Below are 14,661 nucleotides of genomic sequence, written 5' to 3'. Positions count from 1 at the left end.
CTATAATTTTCTTCCGCACGATTTCTTTCACCATTGTAGGCTAATCCTCGCCATAAATTCAACAACTCAATAGTCAATACTAAGATCTGAGGATTCTTAGTAGCAAAATAAGCTGATAGGTATGCTATAAATAATACTGAAAACCAGTGCAGAAAGCATGTAACTTTCAATCCCCCGCCATAATTCACCATTTCTTGCTTCAGTAATTCTGAAATAGCATCTATAGAAAGCTGGAGAAGAAACTTACACAATCAATTTCAGGATGGAAAGAAGAGAAATCCAACTTAAAGTTGATAAAAAGAATGTACTTTGGACAGACTCGGATGAGAGATAATATTAACAGTCTAGACCAGTGAGATCATAGAAATTAGAAGTTTGAAGATAAAGAGAAGAAAACAAAACAGAACTAGATCTAAGGAAGAAAAAAAATAGAAGCTTTTGCCGGATAACAACAATATGCCAATTTGGATGTATCTTCTCTTGTACTCAGCCAAAGAAGTTAAGCATCCCAGGGTCACCATTCATAAGAATTACTGAACTATGATGATGAACCATATACCACCTCCCATTGTGGAACTCATATACATTGGTCACATGGAAGGGCCCAGAATCCACATCAACATAGGCCTTCATGGTAACCCATGCCATCTCACTGAGCACACGAGCTCGCACGTCCCGGATATGAAAGGCAAGACCTTGGCCACCACCTTGGCCCCAGTTGAAAGCAAGAAACCAACTGTCCATGACCGCATTGTATCTGTGAAAGGGAAATAACAATATGCCCCTAATAAGTTGCAATTCCCAGTCAGGTCCATTTAATTGATCTAGACCCAAAGGGAGAAGATACTTAGATTGTTCACCATATCAGATTAACTGTACGAGTAATAAAAAAATTTATGTTCTGCAAATACACGAGAGGTTCCTAGAAATTTGTAGAGAAGACCTGAATAGTGAATGCAATGCAGAATGCGTATAACTTGCATCAAGGCATCAAACCTTGTGAAAACAATATTTAAGTAGGAAAATTAGGATCACGTATAGTGCACCTATACCAGCATGAACCATATATGATAAGAAGCAGTACAAGCATGAACATATAAGCACAAACCATAAAATAGGAAGAGTTTTTTAAAAATATTTGACACGCTTTTACTCAGACTACCATTCACCATACAAGGTCTGAAAACCAAGGGAACTGCTCAAATATGCAGGTAAAGCAATAAGATATTTAAAATTGAAGATTGAAAGAGAGGAGAGTGGAATAAAATCATGTTTTCCATTTTTAATCCAACAGAGATGCAAATCTATTTCATCTTTATCTGTTGCCTCTATCCCTTGACAAACAACCAGACTAACCCAGACAATTATCATTTATCTTTGTTCTATGCTTAAATAACTTAAAGACAACTTACAACTGCAAGTTTCGGAGTACCAGTGACTCATTATCCCTCTAAATGATGCTATTTTTGGAAGTTCCAGTTTGGACAGGAAATTATGTTTAAAAGTTCAAGAGAATCAACAAAAATGTGGAATGCACCTTGGAAATAAGTTTCACAGTTCACAATACTTGAAGTGATGCTTTAGTCTACATCCGTGAAAAATATTTCTATCATATTTAACAGATTATTTTGTCATACAAAGACAACATACTCAACTTATTTATGAAATTTTCAAATAGATTTGGCCCAAAAGTGAGCGGATGCCATTTCATTTACAGTTACCAAGTTAGATGGTACCTAGTCATAAACTCAGCTGATAACACCCCGAATTTAAGCTCCTTTTTTCTTCAATTCTTAGCCTATGAAAGATGTTTCACTGGATCCTTATAGAAGAATACTTGCCCCCTTTCTGGCTGATCTTACTAATAAGGAAAAAATATGTCAAAACACAACATAAAATACTCTTGGTATCCTAATACTAATTAGAAGATGCAGTTCTTTAGCCTTGCAACAAATAAGCATTATTACAAAAAGCTAGCGAAATACTAAGATTATAGCTTCCTCACCTATTCATTTTGGGATTATATACCATATAAAGAAATAGCAAAAGCACTTGGTAGAGTTTTGCCAGCACCACCCACAAGTGATATCATGGAGAAAAGCATTCCATTCCCCAAAAAGGTCAATCAAGCTTAACCAGGTAGGGCCGGACAGCTTTGTTTGCACTATGCCTTCCTAGTAAACTGAGCTACAGACACATGCATATTCAGAATATACATGAACAAAATATAGGACTCCTATATTTTTAACTTCCTCCAAAGATGAACATCTTCAAATAGACAACCTATATATGGGAAATGTTTGTGGTGCCAACATACATCATTCTGTGATGCTTTCATCTCATGTGAAAACTCTGTCATAAAGTATATATTAGATTATAACATAAGCCACGCATTATGTATCTTTAACAAAGTCAGTCCCCAGAAGAAAACTAAAACATCAAGTCTTGTCCGGTAAATAACTAATGAGATAGTTAAGATTAAAAAATAAAAAAAGATAATTTGCCCCACCTCTCTGTTACAAATGCAGATCAGTTATAGTATTCTGCAATGAACATCAGTGAAAGCAAAATAACGGTTAATTTGTCAACATACAGAGTCTATGTGCGTGTAGTTGCACACAAAGGCATAAAGACATACACTTGGTTTATTTATTTTCTCTTTGATTGATAACATGAACTTGGTTATCTTAGTGAGTATTAGATTTCTGTGTGAATAAATTATTATACGATGCCTTTGACACGTGTCCAATCATGCTACTTGATATAGCTATATCTTGTTTCACATGCATGTAATTGAGCATATGCCTGTCCATGTATCCACAAACTACTCGATGGTGTCTTTGTTCCACAACATGCTTTCACTAAGGCTTCTCAGCATAAGCAGATTTCAGTATACGATGATGTCAAATAAAAGCAGAAGAAAATTAGGGCAGTGTATATGATGTCAAGCATAGATGATTTTGTGCAATTTAACTTTTCAACAATCAGATTCAAGCCATACCCTGTAAAAAGTTCTCCTGAGGCATGTATGCACTTTACATAGTTTGTGTTAAGCCAAAAACGACTCATTGCAGGTAATGACCTTTCTCTGATGATGTTATAGAATTCTGCATTTAAACTAATAATGGCTTTTGTGGAAGCATAATATGCCTTCCATCCATTGCTTGGGTTGATGCTGTCCTGCTCCACCGTGAAGTCCTGCCAGAAAATTGAGAAGATAAATTATAATTCTTTTACATAGGCAGGCTATCCAAATGCTAAACAAAAATAAAATGTGCCCCGTTAATAGGTACAACTGATTGCCTTCTTGTATAATCCTAAACAAGTTAATGAGGCATGGAGTATTTGAAGGTAAAACGACAATGCCAATGGAGGCTAGGATTCAATATCTAAATAGATGTATAATTTAGTAAATTCAAGGAAAATTAGGAAATTCCTATAACATTCTTAATCTTTGAGGAACATACTCCAGGACATTTTCATCCCACCTCCAAGTAATAACGAGCAAGATAAATAAACAACTTTCTGGATGGTAAAAGAGCTCTATTAGTTATACAAAAGCTTTTTAATTTCTTGCCATAAACTTTGAATGTAATTAACTTAAAACAGCTATGCCGTGCAGTGAGGCGGCAAAAAAGAATTGCAATTTGGGGTTAAATTTGCATGAATCAACAATCAATCCATCGCAACTAAAAGACAATGTAATTCCCAGCAATTAACTGCTAATTAAACAAGAACTTGATAATTAGCAACAACAAACAAAGAGGAGTGAAGAATGCACCATACTTTGTGATAGAGTGCCTTCCACGCCCCATCGTCATTTGCAGCCCTCCTCATGGCAGAATTGGTCATAGAAAGCCTACAAAGGCTCGTATAATCCAAGTAACTTAGGGCATGCGTCGTGATCTCCGGCACCAACTGCTCCATCATCGAACTACCCGCCGCTGCCCCCTGCCGCTCCACTTCCGCCGCCATCTCCTCCCCGTCCGCCGCCACCTCTTCGTCAGCGCACAAGCAAGCGCAGCCGCAGAGCTTCGTCGGCGACTTATTCAACGGCGATGGCTTCCGGAAGAAGCTTCCGGGGCCTAATCGGAGGGCCCAGAGAGCGCAGAAGCAGCAAATAGCGGTGGCTCCGGCGGCGATCAGGAGAAAGGGGCTCGCGTCCATCTGAAGGACATCAAGGGCTTGGGCGGCATCAAAACCCTAGGAGGAGGAGGATGGAGAAGACGATCGGATAGTAGATCGCATCGGAGATAGAGATCTATTGGTCGTAATTGCGAATGGAGATTTCACAACTGGGATTTCTTTCCTTTTTCGGGTGGTTCGATCGGTTGAGGCACGAGGGAGGGAGGGAGGAGGGAGAGGGATTAGGCGGATTTAGAACGAGCATAAGCGCGCCCTCTCGTTCTCGTATGCTCTCTATTTTATTTTTTTATTTTTTATTTTTATTTGTTTCGATTGAAAAGAGATATTAACAAACATATTTAAGATTATTTCTCATAGCCTCTTTTGATTTCTACCAATTAACTGATTGGTCCGTGTTCGGTTGGTTTCATTTCGAATTAATGTATTACTTTGTTTTGAATTCGATATGATTAAAGTTTGTTACCAGTCCATTTAATGTTCGAATCTTAACACAAGTTTATGTTGAGTTGGAATTCTAGAAGTAAGCTAAGCGGTTGAGATTATTCTAGAATAAAGTCATAATCATTTCCGAGTTTATTTACCATTTTTTTCCTCAATAAACAAAATAAAATTTTATTTAGTATTCTAAATAATGGAGATTATAATTCACACATACAACATTATATTTTGTGAGCTAAAATGCTACAAAATATATTACTAGATTATCGCCCGTGACGAATATATCAGACTTAGGGACTTGGAAGCAGCCCTCATTAACCAAAAGACCGATCATTGCAGTTTTGAAGACCAGCTAAAGGCCGGTGCACTCCACAATCTATGGCCGGGTACGGGTAGGTTTTCAAGACACCACGTGAAGTGTGAAGCTTTGTAGCCTTTTCTTCAACTTGCTGACTTGGTAACAACTTGTTGCAATACGTTCAATGTGTTGTAGAATACACCACCTCGTGTTAAGAGTTTGTGAACATACTTGTAACCCACTATTTTCTTTACGCAAAACCAGTATGCAGTCATATAGTTTTCGAGATAGGCCACAATGCTTTAGGTTTGTCCACCTATTTTCTAATTTTGTAAGCTTGTAGTTCATGTCTTATAGTGTAGTACTTGAATGTAGGGGGTGTAAAGGAGCCGAGCTTGAGCAAGCTAAGCCCAGCTCGGCTCGACTCAATAGTATTAATTTCTCAACTCAAGCTCGAGACGAGCTAGATAAGTTTAGCTCGACTCGGCTCACGTCCAATTCGATAAAGCTCGAGCTTAGCTTGATAGCTCGATAAGCATGGGCTTGATCGAACTAGGCTCCTCCGTGTACCTAATCACGCCATGGCATTTCATCGCAGATTGCACCTCAAGCTTGCTGAAGCCCATGATGTCCGAAAAGCGACATGTAAGAAGGCGACATCGTGCATCTTCTTGGAGGAGAACTACAAGACCTAATCGAGAAAAGAGGACGATCTCAATTAGAATATGAGCCTGCAAAAGAGGAGATCATACTAGAAGCTATGGACTCTCACCTTAGTTCTGCTACAATGATTGAAATAATTGTGATCCACAACTGATGTTGGTAGACCAACCGAACAATCCTGAGGTCTTAGAGAATATGCTTCTTTGGCTCTCTTTGCTAAGAAACTCAGCTATGTAATTTCTGAAATTTTGAAAGAAGAAATTATAATTGGCAATATAAAGGAGGAGGAGAAGGTAGAAGATAAGGGTAAAGAAGATGTAGTAGAGAACACTACAGAAAAATGAAGCAAAAGATATCCAAGACAATTTCACTACCATGCACTAAGAGTATGACCATCTACCTCGGTACTTCTTTAGCCTCGATCATAACCCTCTCAAGCAATTGTCTACCAACAAGCATGTCTTTGATAAGCTTGACGAGGGAGAAAAGCTAATCGAGAGAAAGAATGGCTTCACCGCCTTACCCACAAGTGTCATATGTCACCCTCGTGGAGCCCTTGGACGTGAGGCAACACCTGGTATGCCAAAAGTAGACGTGATCATCGAGCAGATCGAGCTGGGTTCGAGCCAACCGGGTTTAAATATTTGTTCACGGCCTAACCCACCAATCACTCGGGCCGAGCCAGGCTAAAATATTCTAGCCCGTTACCGCCCACTAGCCCATTACATATTAGGCTTGGGTTGAGTATAATGACTCTAACATAATACGTTAAATATAAAAATTATTATATTTTATTGGGCCGAGTTTAATGGGCTTATATGAAGATATTTTAGTTATCTTTCATGAAAACATACATATATATATATATATATATATTAATATTTAGTTTACTAAATATCCAATGTGGGATTAAAATAATTATATAAATATATATACATTATAGGTTGGGCTATATATGAGAGTGGTGGATCGGACTTTCGGGTCGAGCCGGGCGGGTAAAGGCTTAGCCTATGCCGCCCACTACCATATCGGGCTCGGGTCGGGCCTGGCCTAAATCGGACTCGGGTCGGGCTTAGCCTGGTTAAAATCGAGCTCGGGCTGGGTTTAGCCTGGTTAAAATCAGACGGGTTCGGATCGAGTTTGGGCGGGTCAAGCCTAATAATCATGTCTAGATAAAAGGCAAGATGGCGATGGCGATGAGGGGATTTGGGGGCGAGTCCACGAGAATGAGAGCGACGAGATGGGTTTTTGGAGTGCGATAGGTTTAGGATTTTAGAAATTAGTTAGATCTAAGATTTAGATCTAATGGCTCTTAATAACTCAAACTCTCTCTCTCTATATATATATATTAAAGTTAAGTGAGCCTAATCGAGCTGAGCCTGAGCGAGCCAGTGCTGGCTCGGCTTGGCTCGATAATTATTTCGAGCCTGAAATCTTGGCTCGACTCGACTCATTTAAAGCTCGAGCTAAGCTTGAGCCGAGCTCTTAACGAGTCGAGACTGCAAGCCTCACAAGGTGTGGGCTTTTTTGACAGCCCTACTTAAATGCCATTTGACATTATATAAGCAAAGCTGTTATTTATATAACAAGCAAGGTTGAGTGTCAATCAGCTAAGTAAGCTTTTAGTAATAGGAGAGATTTCAATCTCCTTTTCTACCACTACTACTACTACACTTGTGTGTGTGTCCGCGCGCTTAAGTGGCTCTCATTATGTTGCTGATATCGCTGTCCGCTGTTTGAACTAAAACAGTCAGAGGCGGCGATTTCCTCGCCGGGGGTTAGTTGGGGATGCAGAAAAATCCCGCTCTTTTTGATATATTTACCCGCTCTTTTCATTTGATCAAGGGTTCGCTCCTCCCTCTTCCTCTCTCTGCGCAAACTACAAGCTTCTAAAAGATCTAGGAAAAGAAACGCTAGAAGGAGATTTCGTATACATCAATTTCCTGTCCTAGTCGTCGATCTCAAGAGGTATATCGCCTATTTCTTCCATTTCTATTCGAAATTCCAGACAGTGATCAAATCTATCACTTCCACATTTCTCCCTTTTCTATTGGGATTTTGATTGCAACTGTTTGATATATCAATTAAAAGAGTCATGATTTGGATGCAGATGTCCACCCATTTGAGGGATTACATACTACCATTTCAATATGATGAAGAAAATTATATCGAACAACATTAGGAATGTTAGTTGGAACAACGGTTGTCTTCACTAATTTGTTTATATTGGTTTTATGAGGATGTTTCTTGCGTTCAACTTTTGGAATCGTATTATTGACTTTTTGTTGGTTAATACTCATCGTAGGCTATGGATATGTGAATTCTTACCTGACTGTGAGCTTGGAGACGGAAAAGGATTATTTGGTAGCCAGCTCTTTTAGTCTTTATCATCATAAATATTTGTTTACAATTTGTACTTTGGTATGCACACTCTGTATAAATATATGCATGTACAAATGTATGAACTCACATTTGTTAAGACATGTTTCACTAATACATAATTCTCTATGTGCTCTCTCTTGGGTGAAGATGCTTTAAATTTGATGGCATGTTTGATAGAGAAAGAGCTATTAAGTTTCTCTAATCTTAAAGAGCTAATTTCTTGTCTATACGTAGCGATCTCATCTTTGTAGATTATGGTTTGATGCTTCTTTGTGATCTCTTGCCATCTGCTAAGCTATTTCATCCATTTTTACTTCTTTTCTTTCCTAATCTATACTTGAGTGTAAATCCATAAGAAGACTCCATTTTGGCAGCTGTTATCACAGCTGGTCTCCTGTCTTTAGATGATGCAATCTTCAAGAGAACTTGAAATATGGTTAATTATTGCTTTGAAATTGTTAAATTATTCTAATATGTCTCTGCTTTCACTCATAGAACTTTTCTAATAATTTCCCTGTTATTTATTACGTGGACTGACTACTTATAGCCGATAAGGAACTGACGAAGCACGCCACTGAAACAGTCCTTGTCGCTGTATCACACGAACATTGACTCCTTTTCTGCTTATGACTGGGTTAGCCCATAAGAACTTGAGTGCAGAATGTTACTCAAAAAACTGGCATTGATCATGTCCGATGCTTTGAGCCTACGCTGCTGTCCATGCATCCATCTTTCTAAGCAAGCAAATTGAAACCATGGACGAGATTGACATAGAATACAAACATTTCTCCCTACAGTTGGGCATTGAGAATTGTAGGGTTCCAGCTCCGGTCTGTACCTTTTCGTTCGTCTCGCATGTAGCTGATGCTGTTATTGAAGCCCTCCTTTCTGCATCTTATCCATCATCTGCGAAGATTAGCTTAGCTCCACAGAATATGAAATGGACCGAGTGCAATATGCAATCAAAATGTTCTTTGGTTTGATTCTGGCCTTCGTCTTGTTGCTGTCACCAAAATTGTTCTCAGGTTAATTCTGTCCCCTAACCTGTTCATAATGTTGTGAATTACTTACCAGGAAGGAAGTTGGTGGCTATTATTCAACAACTAGGATAATAAACGTCCAGAATAAGACTACACAAGGATACAATATCATCCCTTATTTGGTAAGTCAAGTATTCAGAATGAATGAACGTATTTAATCCAACGATGACCGTGCCACCATCGGCACAGCACATGCCAGTTGGCACGGGGTGTGCCGAGCGACACGCCTCAGGACGCCCCGCCGTGCCACTGGCACGTATTTAAAATACTTTTAATAAACTTTTTAGGATATTTAAATATGTTTTTCGGTTTTCGATATATTAATTTTTAGTTTTTAGTTGAATATATATATATATATATATATATATATATTAAAAGTTTAAAACTTATATTATAATATTTTATCTTTAGATTAATTTTATAAATGACATATTTATTAAATATAAAGTAATATTTAAATATAAATATTATTTAACACATACTATGATTGAAGACATTCACTAAAACTAATATTAATGATTAAACACTTCATAATATAATTAAACACATAATATTAATTGATAATAGTTTAATAATTAAAATTAATATCTAGCTAAATATAAAATGATGAAGAGAATCAAATATATTATTTGTTAGCATAAGAATAACACGAGAATTTTGCATCAAATACTGTCAATATATTTTAAAACTCATTCACCGATAGTATTGCTCGTTATAATGTTTTACATAGCCTTCATACAAAATAAAAATTTTATAATTTTTCTATGATATAATATGAATATTAAACATGCACAGGAATGATTGGCACTGAGGTAGGCACAGACACACTATAAGCATATGTAGATGGTAGATATAGAGTATAGTAATGGTGTTCTAGCTCTGGTGAGTGTGATTGATATGATGATAATTATGATGAACTTATATCATTCTGTGGGTACACCTCTCATAATGTCCTACTAACTACAAACTCAAGTCCTCTGTAAAAAGAATATTTCTATGAAAATATTGTGTAATAGATACGTATGTCTCATCTCTATTATCACTACTACCAAACTGAGTTTCGTTATTATCACTATCACTATCACCATCATTATCATTTCTAGTCTCATTATCATTAATTTCATCTAAGCCTTCTAAATGATCAATTGATCAGTTGATTTGATAATGACCGATGAAAATAGAATTTTTTTTTTAAATAGCTCCATATGGCATAATGATTGACACGGAACTGTGCCGAACGGCACACAGCCGTGCTAGCCCAGCACGACTCGGCACGGGTCAGCACGAGGGTGTGCCACTGGCACACCCCGTGCCAGCATGATTTAATCTACCTTTTAAACGGTTTTTATTTCAAGCAGCTGATATGCGATGATGATGATAGCTAGTATGATCGTACCCGAAGGATTGACACCGCTAAACGCATTTGAGAGGAGAAGGAGGCTCGAGAGAGAGAGAGAGAGAGAGAGAAAGAGAGGAGTTCCCTCGAGGACGAGGACTTTGGCATCTCCGGCAGCGAGGAGGGAGGGACGGCAAAAAGAGTGGGGGTGCAACACGAGGACTTCCCAGGGGGTCACCCATCCTAGTACTACTCTCGCCCAAGCAGCATTAGTGCTGGGACTTTGGCATCAAGAGTGGGGGTGCAACACGAGGACTTCCCAGGGGGTCATCCATCCTAGTACTACTCTCGCCCAAGCACGCTTAACTGCGGAGTTCTGATGGAATCCGGTGCATTAGTGTTAGTATGATCGCACCCGAAGGATTGACACCGCTAAACGCATTTGAGAGGAGAAGGAGGTTCTGCTCCTACTAATGACATATGGACCAACAAAATGTCTGAGAATGTAGAATTGCACAAAGCTAGCAGTTTAAGTACCTCAGGTAACAAAACAATAGAAGATCCTCACACTTCAGCACCTCTCAGTTCTTTATCCGGTTCGAAAACTTCAGGTATGAGAGGTGTATATTTGTTTATAGACCTCATATTGTGTAATATGGACTAAACTTCTGATGGACTGTTTTGATCTCCATAAACAGAAATCAGGTATATAGTGGAGGAAGCTGAGTATATGTCCTCTAACGAAAAGAAAAGTTCTTTTAATAGCTCAAATTGGAATATGGAGTTCAAGGATGCAACTTCTGCTGCTCTGGCAGCAGCAGAGTCAGCAGAAAGGGCCAGTGTGGCCGCTAGGGCAGCTGCTGAACTTGCCAGCCGTGGAAACATTTACGAACAGCATTCTACTAGATCATACAAATCATTAACAGATAGTTGTAAATATGGTCAAACAAATCCGCAAGTTGAAGACAATGCCAAACAGCCTGTACATTTGGTTGAGGATGAAAAGAGAAGTTCTGGAAGGGTGAAGAAGCTAGAGATACACAAACCAGAATCTATCATAAAAGACTCGGTCCCTTCACATTTCAATAATAAGATGCCTCCAACTTATGACTCAGTTGGTGTCAACTCTGAGAATGGGGATGAAACAGAAACATCTGTGCATGTAGGAGGTATGAGATCTAACAGTTCATTGCATAGCCAGAACAGTCCCAGAAAAGGCTCTTATTTAGTAGGTTCTGGTCATTCCTTTGATGAATGCGATGAAGTTGGAGAAACCTATGGATATTCTCCTCCTCTCGTCTCTGAAGTTCCATCCATGAAGGTCAAGGGTGAATCAAGAATGCGGTCTTTGTATTCAACTAGTAAAAGTACTGAAGTCTTAGTTGACGAGTATGAAAGTGGTCCGGGCTTGAAGTTTGGAAAATTGACTGGCGGTATTAGAAATAGAGGTAAACAACCACCTTACATGAAGACATATGTGATTGATGCGCCGCTGCCCTCAGAAAAATCTGTGGATGATACTACTTGTGTCATTGAGAAATCGATGGTTTCAAATGTTGACAACGTATATAAGAATATCGAAGTGCCAGATGAAGTCGAATTTTACCGAAAAAATTGCATTTGAAGACTTACAAGTCCAGACAAACTATTTCAAGAACTAACGCAGATAATTTTTTTTTTGACAACGATAGTATCAGAGGAGACTTCATGCTTCGCCAATTAGATCCACAGAAGAATGCAGTCATAGTAGAATCCAAAAGGTTAAACTACTTGGGTAATAATGGGGCAGAGGATTAAGAGGTAGGAGAGAACGCCAGAAGAGGAGGCAATACAGAATTTAGTTTGTCTAGACAAAGTCATCAGAAGCCAGAAAAGCCGGGTCCTCTAGCACTATTGACCGCCCTAATAAGGAAAAAGAAGTCCAAAGGAAATGGAAATTAAGCACAATAAGATCAGAACTCATTCAACTGTACCTTGAAGAGAGCTTCTCATGTCCACCCAAAACTTCCCAATATGATTACTTTGCCGCTATTTGGATCAAAGCAACGGTGAAGGTAGGTATTTCTTCTTTCTGTTATTGCAAATATACGAGGACTGAGGATCACATCAACGAATCACTAGAGATTGTTTAAGATGATATCACTGATACTTATAGTACATGGAATATAAGTTACATGGTTGATGATTTGTCACCTTAGCATCGGCTTTTAGTTTTTATTTTTCTTTTATTTATTATTTATTTTCATTTACATACGATTAGGAAAACATATAACACTGTTGAATAATTTTCAGTTTTGACTTCCGTCCTATCATATTGCAAAGGATAAATACAATAAAATAAGCAGATCAATGTAAAGAGACAATGGGAATGCCATTAATTCTCTTATTAAATTATCCCATTTTGTCTTTTGCCTGCAGTTCTCGATTTACCTGTTTGTCTTGTTTTTTCACTCAAGGTGGTGAACTGGTGATGGTCTTCTGCCCTTGCGAGTTTCTAGAGAGCTTTTCTAGATGACGTCAGCCTGCTTCGAGATATCCTCGAACAGCACGAAGGTCTGAGCTCTGAGCGCATTGGCGTGTTACACGTGTCGTGTCAGAGGGCCCACGGGCCTTGGGGTTTACGAATCCTCCCGTTCTCGATATTCGCAACTTGGGCGAACGGCTCAAAGATGGCCTTTAGTGCAAAAAAAAAACCAACGGCAAGGATTCGCTGTGCAGAGTCCGGTCGACGGCTGACGGTGTTTTGCTTTGCTAGCACGCAAACTCTGCTACTGTTGACCTGTTTCATAAACTCGGGCCTGATGGCGTACAATCCTGGTCGCACAAATTTATGCGATGGAAACATGCTGTCCCTTATTGGCTGCCAAATTCACTAAACAAGTTAAAAATTAAAAGTGAGAATTTTACTTGATTTCTCAGCTAATTAGTTCCTATTTGGGAGTGTCCAACCACTTGCTGCCATGTATCTCGATGCAGGAGATTGGTGTGTGTCTGCAGACTAATCGGCAAATCTTACAAAATATGCAGTGAAATCTTCTTAGGATTGTATAGGTAAACGTGGACGGTGCAGCGATCGACAACACATCCACTCACATACTGTGTATGGCAAGAGCACACACAGAAGTATTTTAATAAAGCCAAAAATATCAAATGCCACTGCGTAGTGTTTGTTGGAAGCTGTGGGTAGTAAGTAAGTAGTAGGAGCCTCTTTCTCTCGGAACCTTGTAGCAAGAATCTAATACCTAGGTTGCAAGAAGGCGTATTGTCATCAAAATTCAAGATCACCGACAGTAAGAGTAAATTCATTCGAGGTTATACTCTCTCTCTCTCTCTCTCTCTCTCTCTCTCTCTCTCTAGATTTTCTGTTCTTCTCCACCTGATCGACCAACAGCTCTTTCCAGGAGCTCGCGCTATAAATTCTTCTACAATCCATTCCCTGTCTATTCCCTAAAATTTATACTTGTTGCCACGAGCTGCCACTGAATTCTCCCCCCCAGTCCGAGAAGCAACATCCAGTTAAAGTTGAAGAATGCAAGAGGCAGGAGCAACAGCAGCGAAATCTCAGCTTCCGGTGCCAGAGCAGCAGCTCAAATGCCCTCGTTGTGATTCCACCAACACCAAGTTCTGCTACTACAACAACTACAACTTCTCCCAGCCCCGCTACTTCTGCAAGCACTGCCGCCGCTATTGGACCAAAGGCGGCGCCCTTCGCAACATCCCCATCGGCGGCGGCTCTCGCAAGAACTCCAATTCCAAGCGCTCCAATTCCAAACGCCCAAGTCCCAATCCACCCAACTCCAGCATCGAGCCAGTCCAATTCCCAGACCCGGAACCCAACTCCTTCCTCTACCCATGCGCCGACCCAGATGACCGCTTTTTCGATATCACGGGCAGCTTTAGCTCTCTGCTAGGCTGTAATGGAGATTTTGGGACTATACTGGATGACATCCATTCTGGTGGTCTCCTTTCCACGGACTTGAATTCCCCGTCTATTGCTACCGGTTTCCAAGTGCAGAGCTCGAGCAATGAGAACGAGGCGGCATCACTCGTGCTGGAGAACTTTCTTGGGTTGCAGGGAAATCCCACTTCATCTCCTGGTTCGACATTCCTGTGAATTCAAGCTACAAAAGTAGAGAGCCTTTTAGGGTGTGGGATGGGGGGCATAGAGATGTTAATCCATTTTTTGTTCCTTCTAATCCTCTTCTCTTACTCCTTTCTCAACTCTTATGTGACTTGACCCCCCTGTTTCTAAGCAAAACATTCTGGGTTTATGTATATTTTGGTAAGTAATTAAACTTAAGAGTATCATATTCGCTGAAGCGATGCTACCTAGCACTTTACTGCATGGATACACCACC

The 14,661-nt window shown here is 39.5% G+C and overlaps 2 protein-coding genes and 1 non-coding gene across 6 annotated transcripts; 1 reads left to right on the top strand and 2 right to left on the bottom strand.

Annotated features, from left to right (window-relative positions):
• Positions 1 to 255: 255 nt before the first annotated feature.
• On the bottom strand, positions 256 to 4,456 carry LOC140797212 (F-box protein SKIP8-like). Of its 3 annotated transcripts, XR_012110594.1 has the most exons (4): positions 3,787 to 4,424; positions 3,002 to 3,198; positions 1,737 to 1,861; positions 625 to 757 (listed from the first exon to the last, which is right to left on the bottom strand). XR_012110594.1 is itself a non-coding variant. In XM_073150491.1 (3 exons), exons 1-3 carry the CDS (start codon positions 4,165 to 4,167, stop codon positions 487 to 489), a joined length of 849 nt encoding a protein of 282 aa, XP_073006592.1. In that variant the 5' UTR covers positions 4,168 to 4,456; the 3' UTR covers positions 256 to 486. The 3 variants fall into 3 exon arrangements, 2 of the variants coding, with proteins under 2 accessions (XP_073006592.1, XP_073006594.1); XM_073150491.1 differs by lacking the exon at positions 1,737 to 1,861 and having other exon boundaries at positions 256 to 757; positions 3,787 to 4,456; XM_073150493.1 differs by lacking the exon at positions 1,737 to 1,861 and having other exon boundaries at positions 256 to 757; positions 3,083 to 3,198.
• Positions 4,457 to 10,601: 6,145 nt separating this feature from the next.
• On the bottom strand, positions 10,602 to 10,720 carry LOC140798347 (5S ribosomal RNA). Its single transcript, XR_012110822.1, has one exon. It is a non-coding gene; the product is annotated as a 5S ribosomal RNA (ribosomal RNA).
• A 2,716-nt stretch (positions 10,721 to 13,436) lies between these two features.
• LOC140797370 (dof zinc finger protein DOF3.1-like) lies at positions 13,437 to 14,622 on the top strand. Of its 2 annotated transcripts, none has more exons than XM_073150742.1 (2): positions 13,437 to 13,614; positions 13,695 to 14,622. In XM_073150742.1, the coding sequence occupies exon 2, from the start codon at positions 13,833 to 13,835 to the stop codon at positions 14,415 to 14,417; it is 585 nt and encodes a 194-aa protein (XP_073006843.1). In that variant the 5' UTR covers positions 13,437 to 13,614; positions 13,695 to 13,832; the 3' UTR covers positions 14,418 to 14,622. The 2 variants fall into 2 exon arrangements, with proteins under 2 accessions (XP_073006843.1, XP_073006844.1); XM_073150743.1 differs by having other exon boundaries at positions 13,462 to 13,614; positions 13,705 to 14,622.
• The last annotated feature ends 39 nt before the right edge of the window (positions 14,623 to 14,661 follow it).

The sequence above is a fragment of the Typha latifolia genome, chromosome 11 (assembly GCF_019914945.1).
Source record: "Typha latifolia isolate L0001 chromosome 11, TyphaL0001v2, whole genome shotgun sequence".
Lineage (NCBI taxonomy): Eukaryota > Viridiplantae > Streptophyta > Magnoliopsida > Poales > Typhaceae > Typha > Typha latifolia.
The sequence above is the reverse complement of the archived record's forward strand: the minus strand, read 5'-3'. Positions and strand labels throughout refer to the sequence as shown.

Excerpts from the sequence above, each read along its gene's own strand:
- LOC140797370 (XM_073150742.1), top strand. The coding sequence starts at position 13,833 with ATGCAAGAGGCAGGAGCAACAGCAGCGAAATCTCAGCTTCCGGTGCCA.
- LOC140797212 (XM_073150491.1), bottom strand. The coding sequence starts at position 4,167 with ATGGACGCGAGCCCCTTTCTCCTGATCGCCGCCGGAGCCACCGCTATT. Across the intron at positions 3,199-3,786 it reads GGAAGGCACTCTATCACAAA|GACTTCACGGTGGAGCAGGA; the intron begins GTATGGTGCATT and ends ATTTTCTGGCAG. Across the intron at positions 758-3,001 it reads TCAGGAGAACTTTTTACAGG|ATACAATGCGGTCATGGACA; the intron begins GTATGGCTTGAA and ends TCCCTTTCACAG.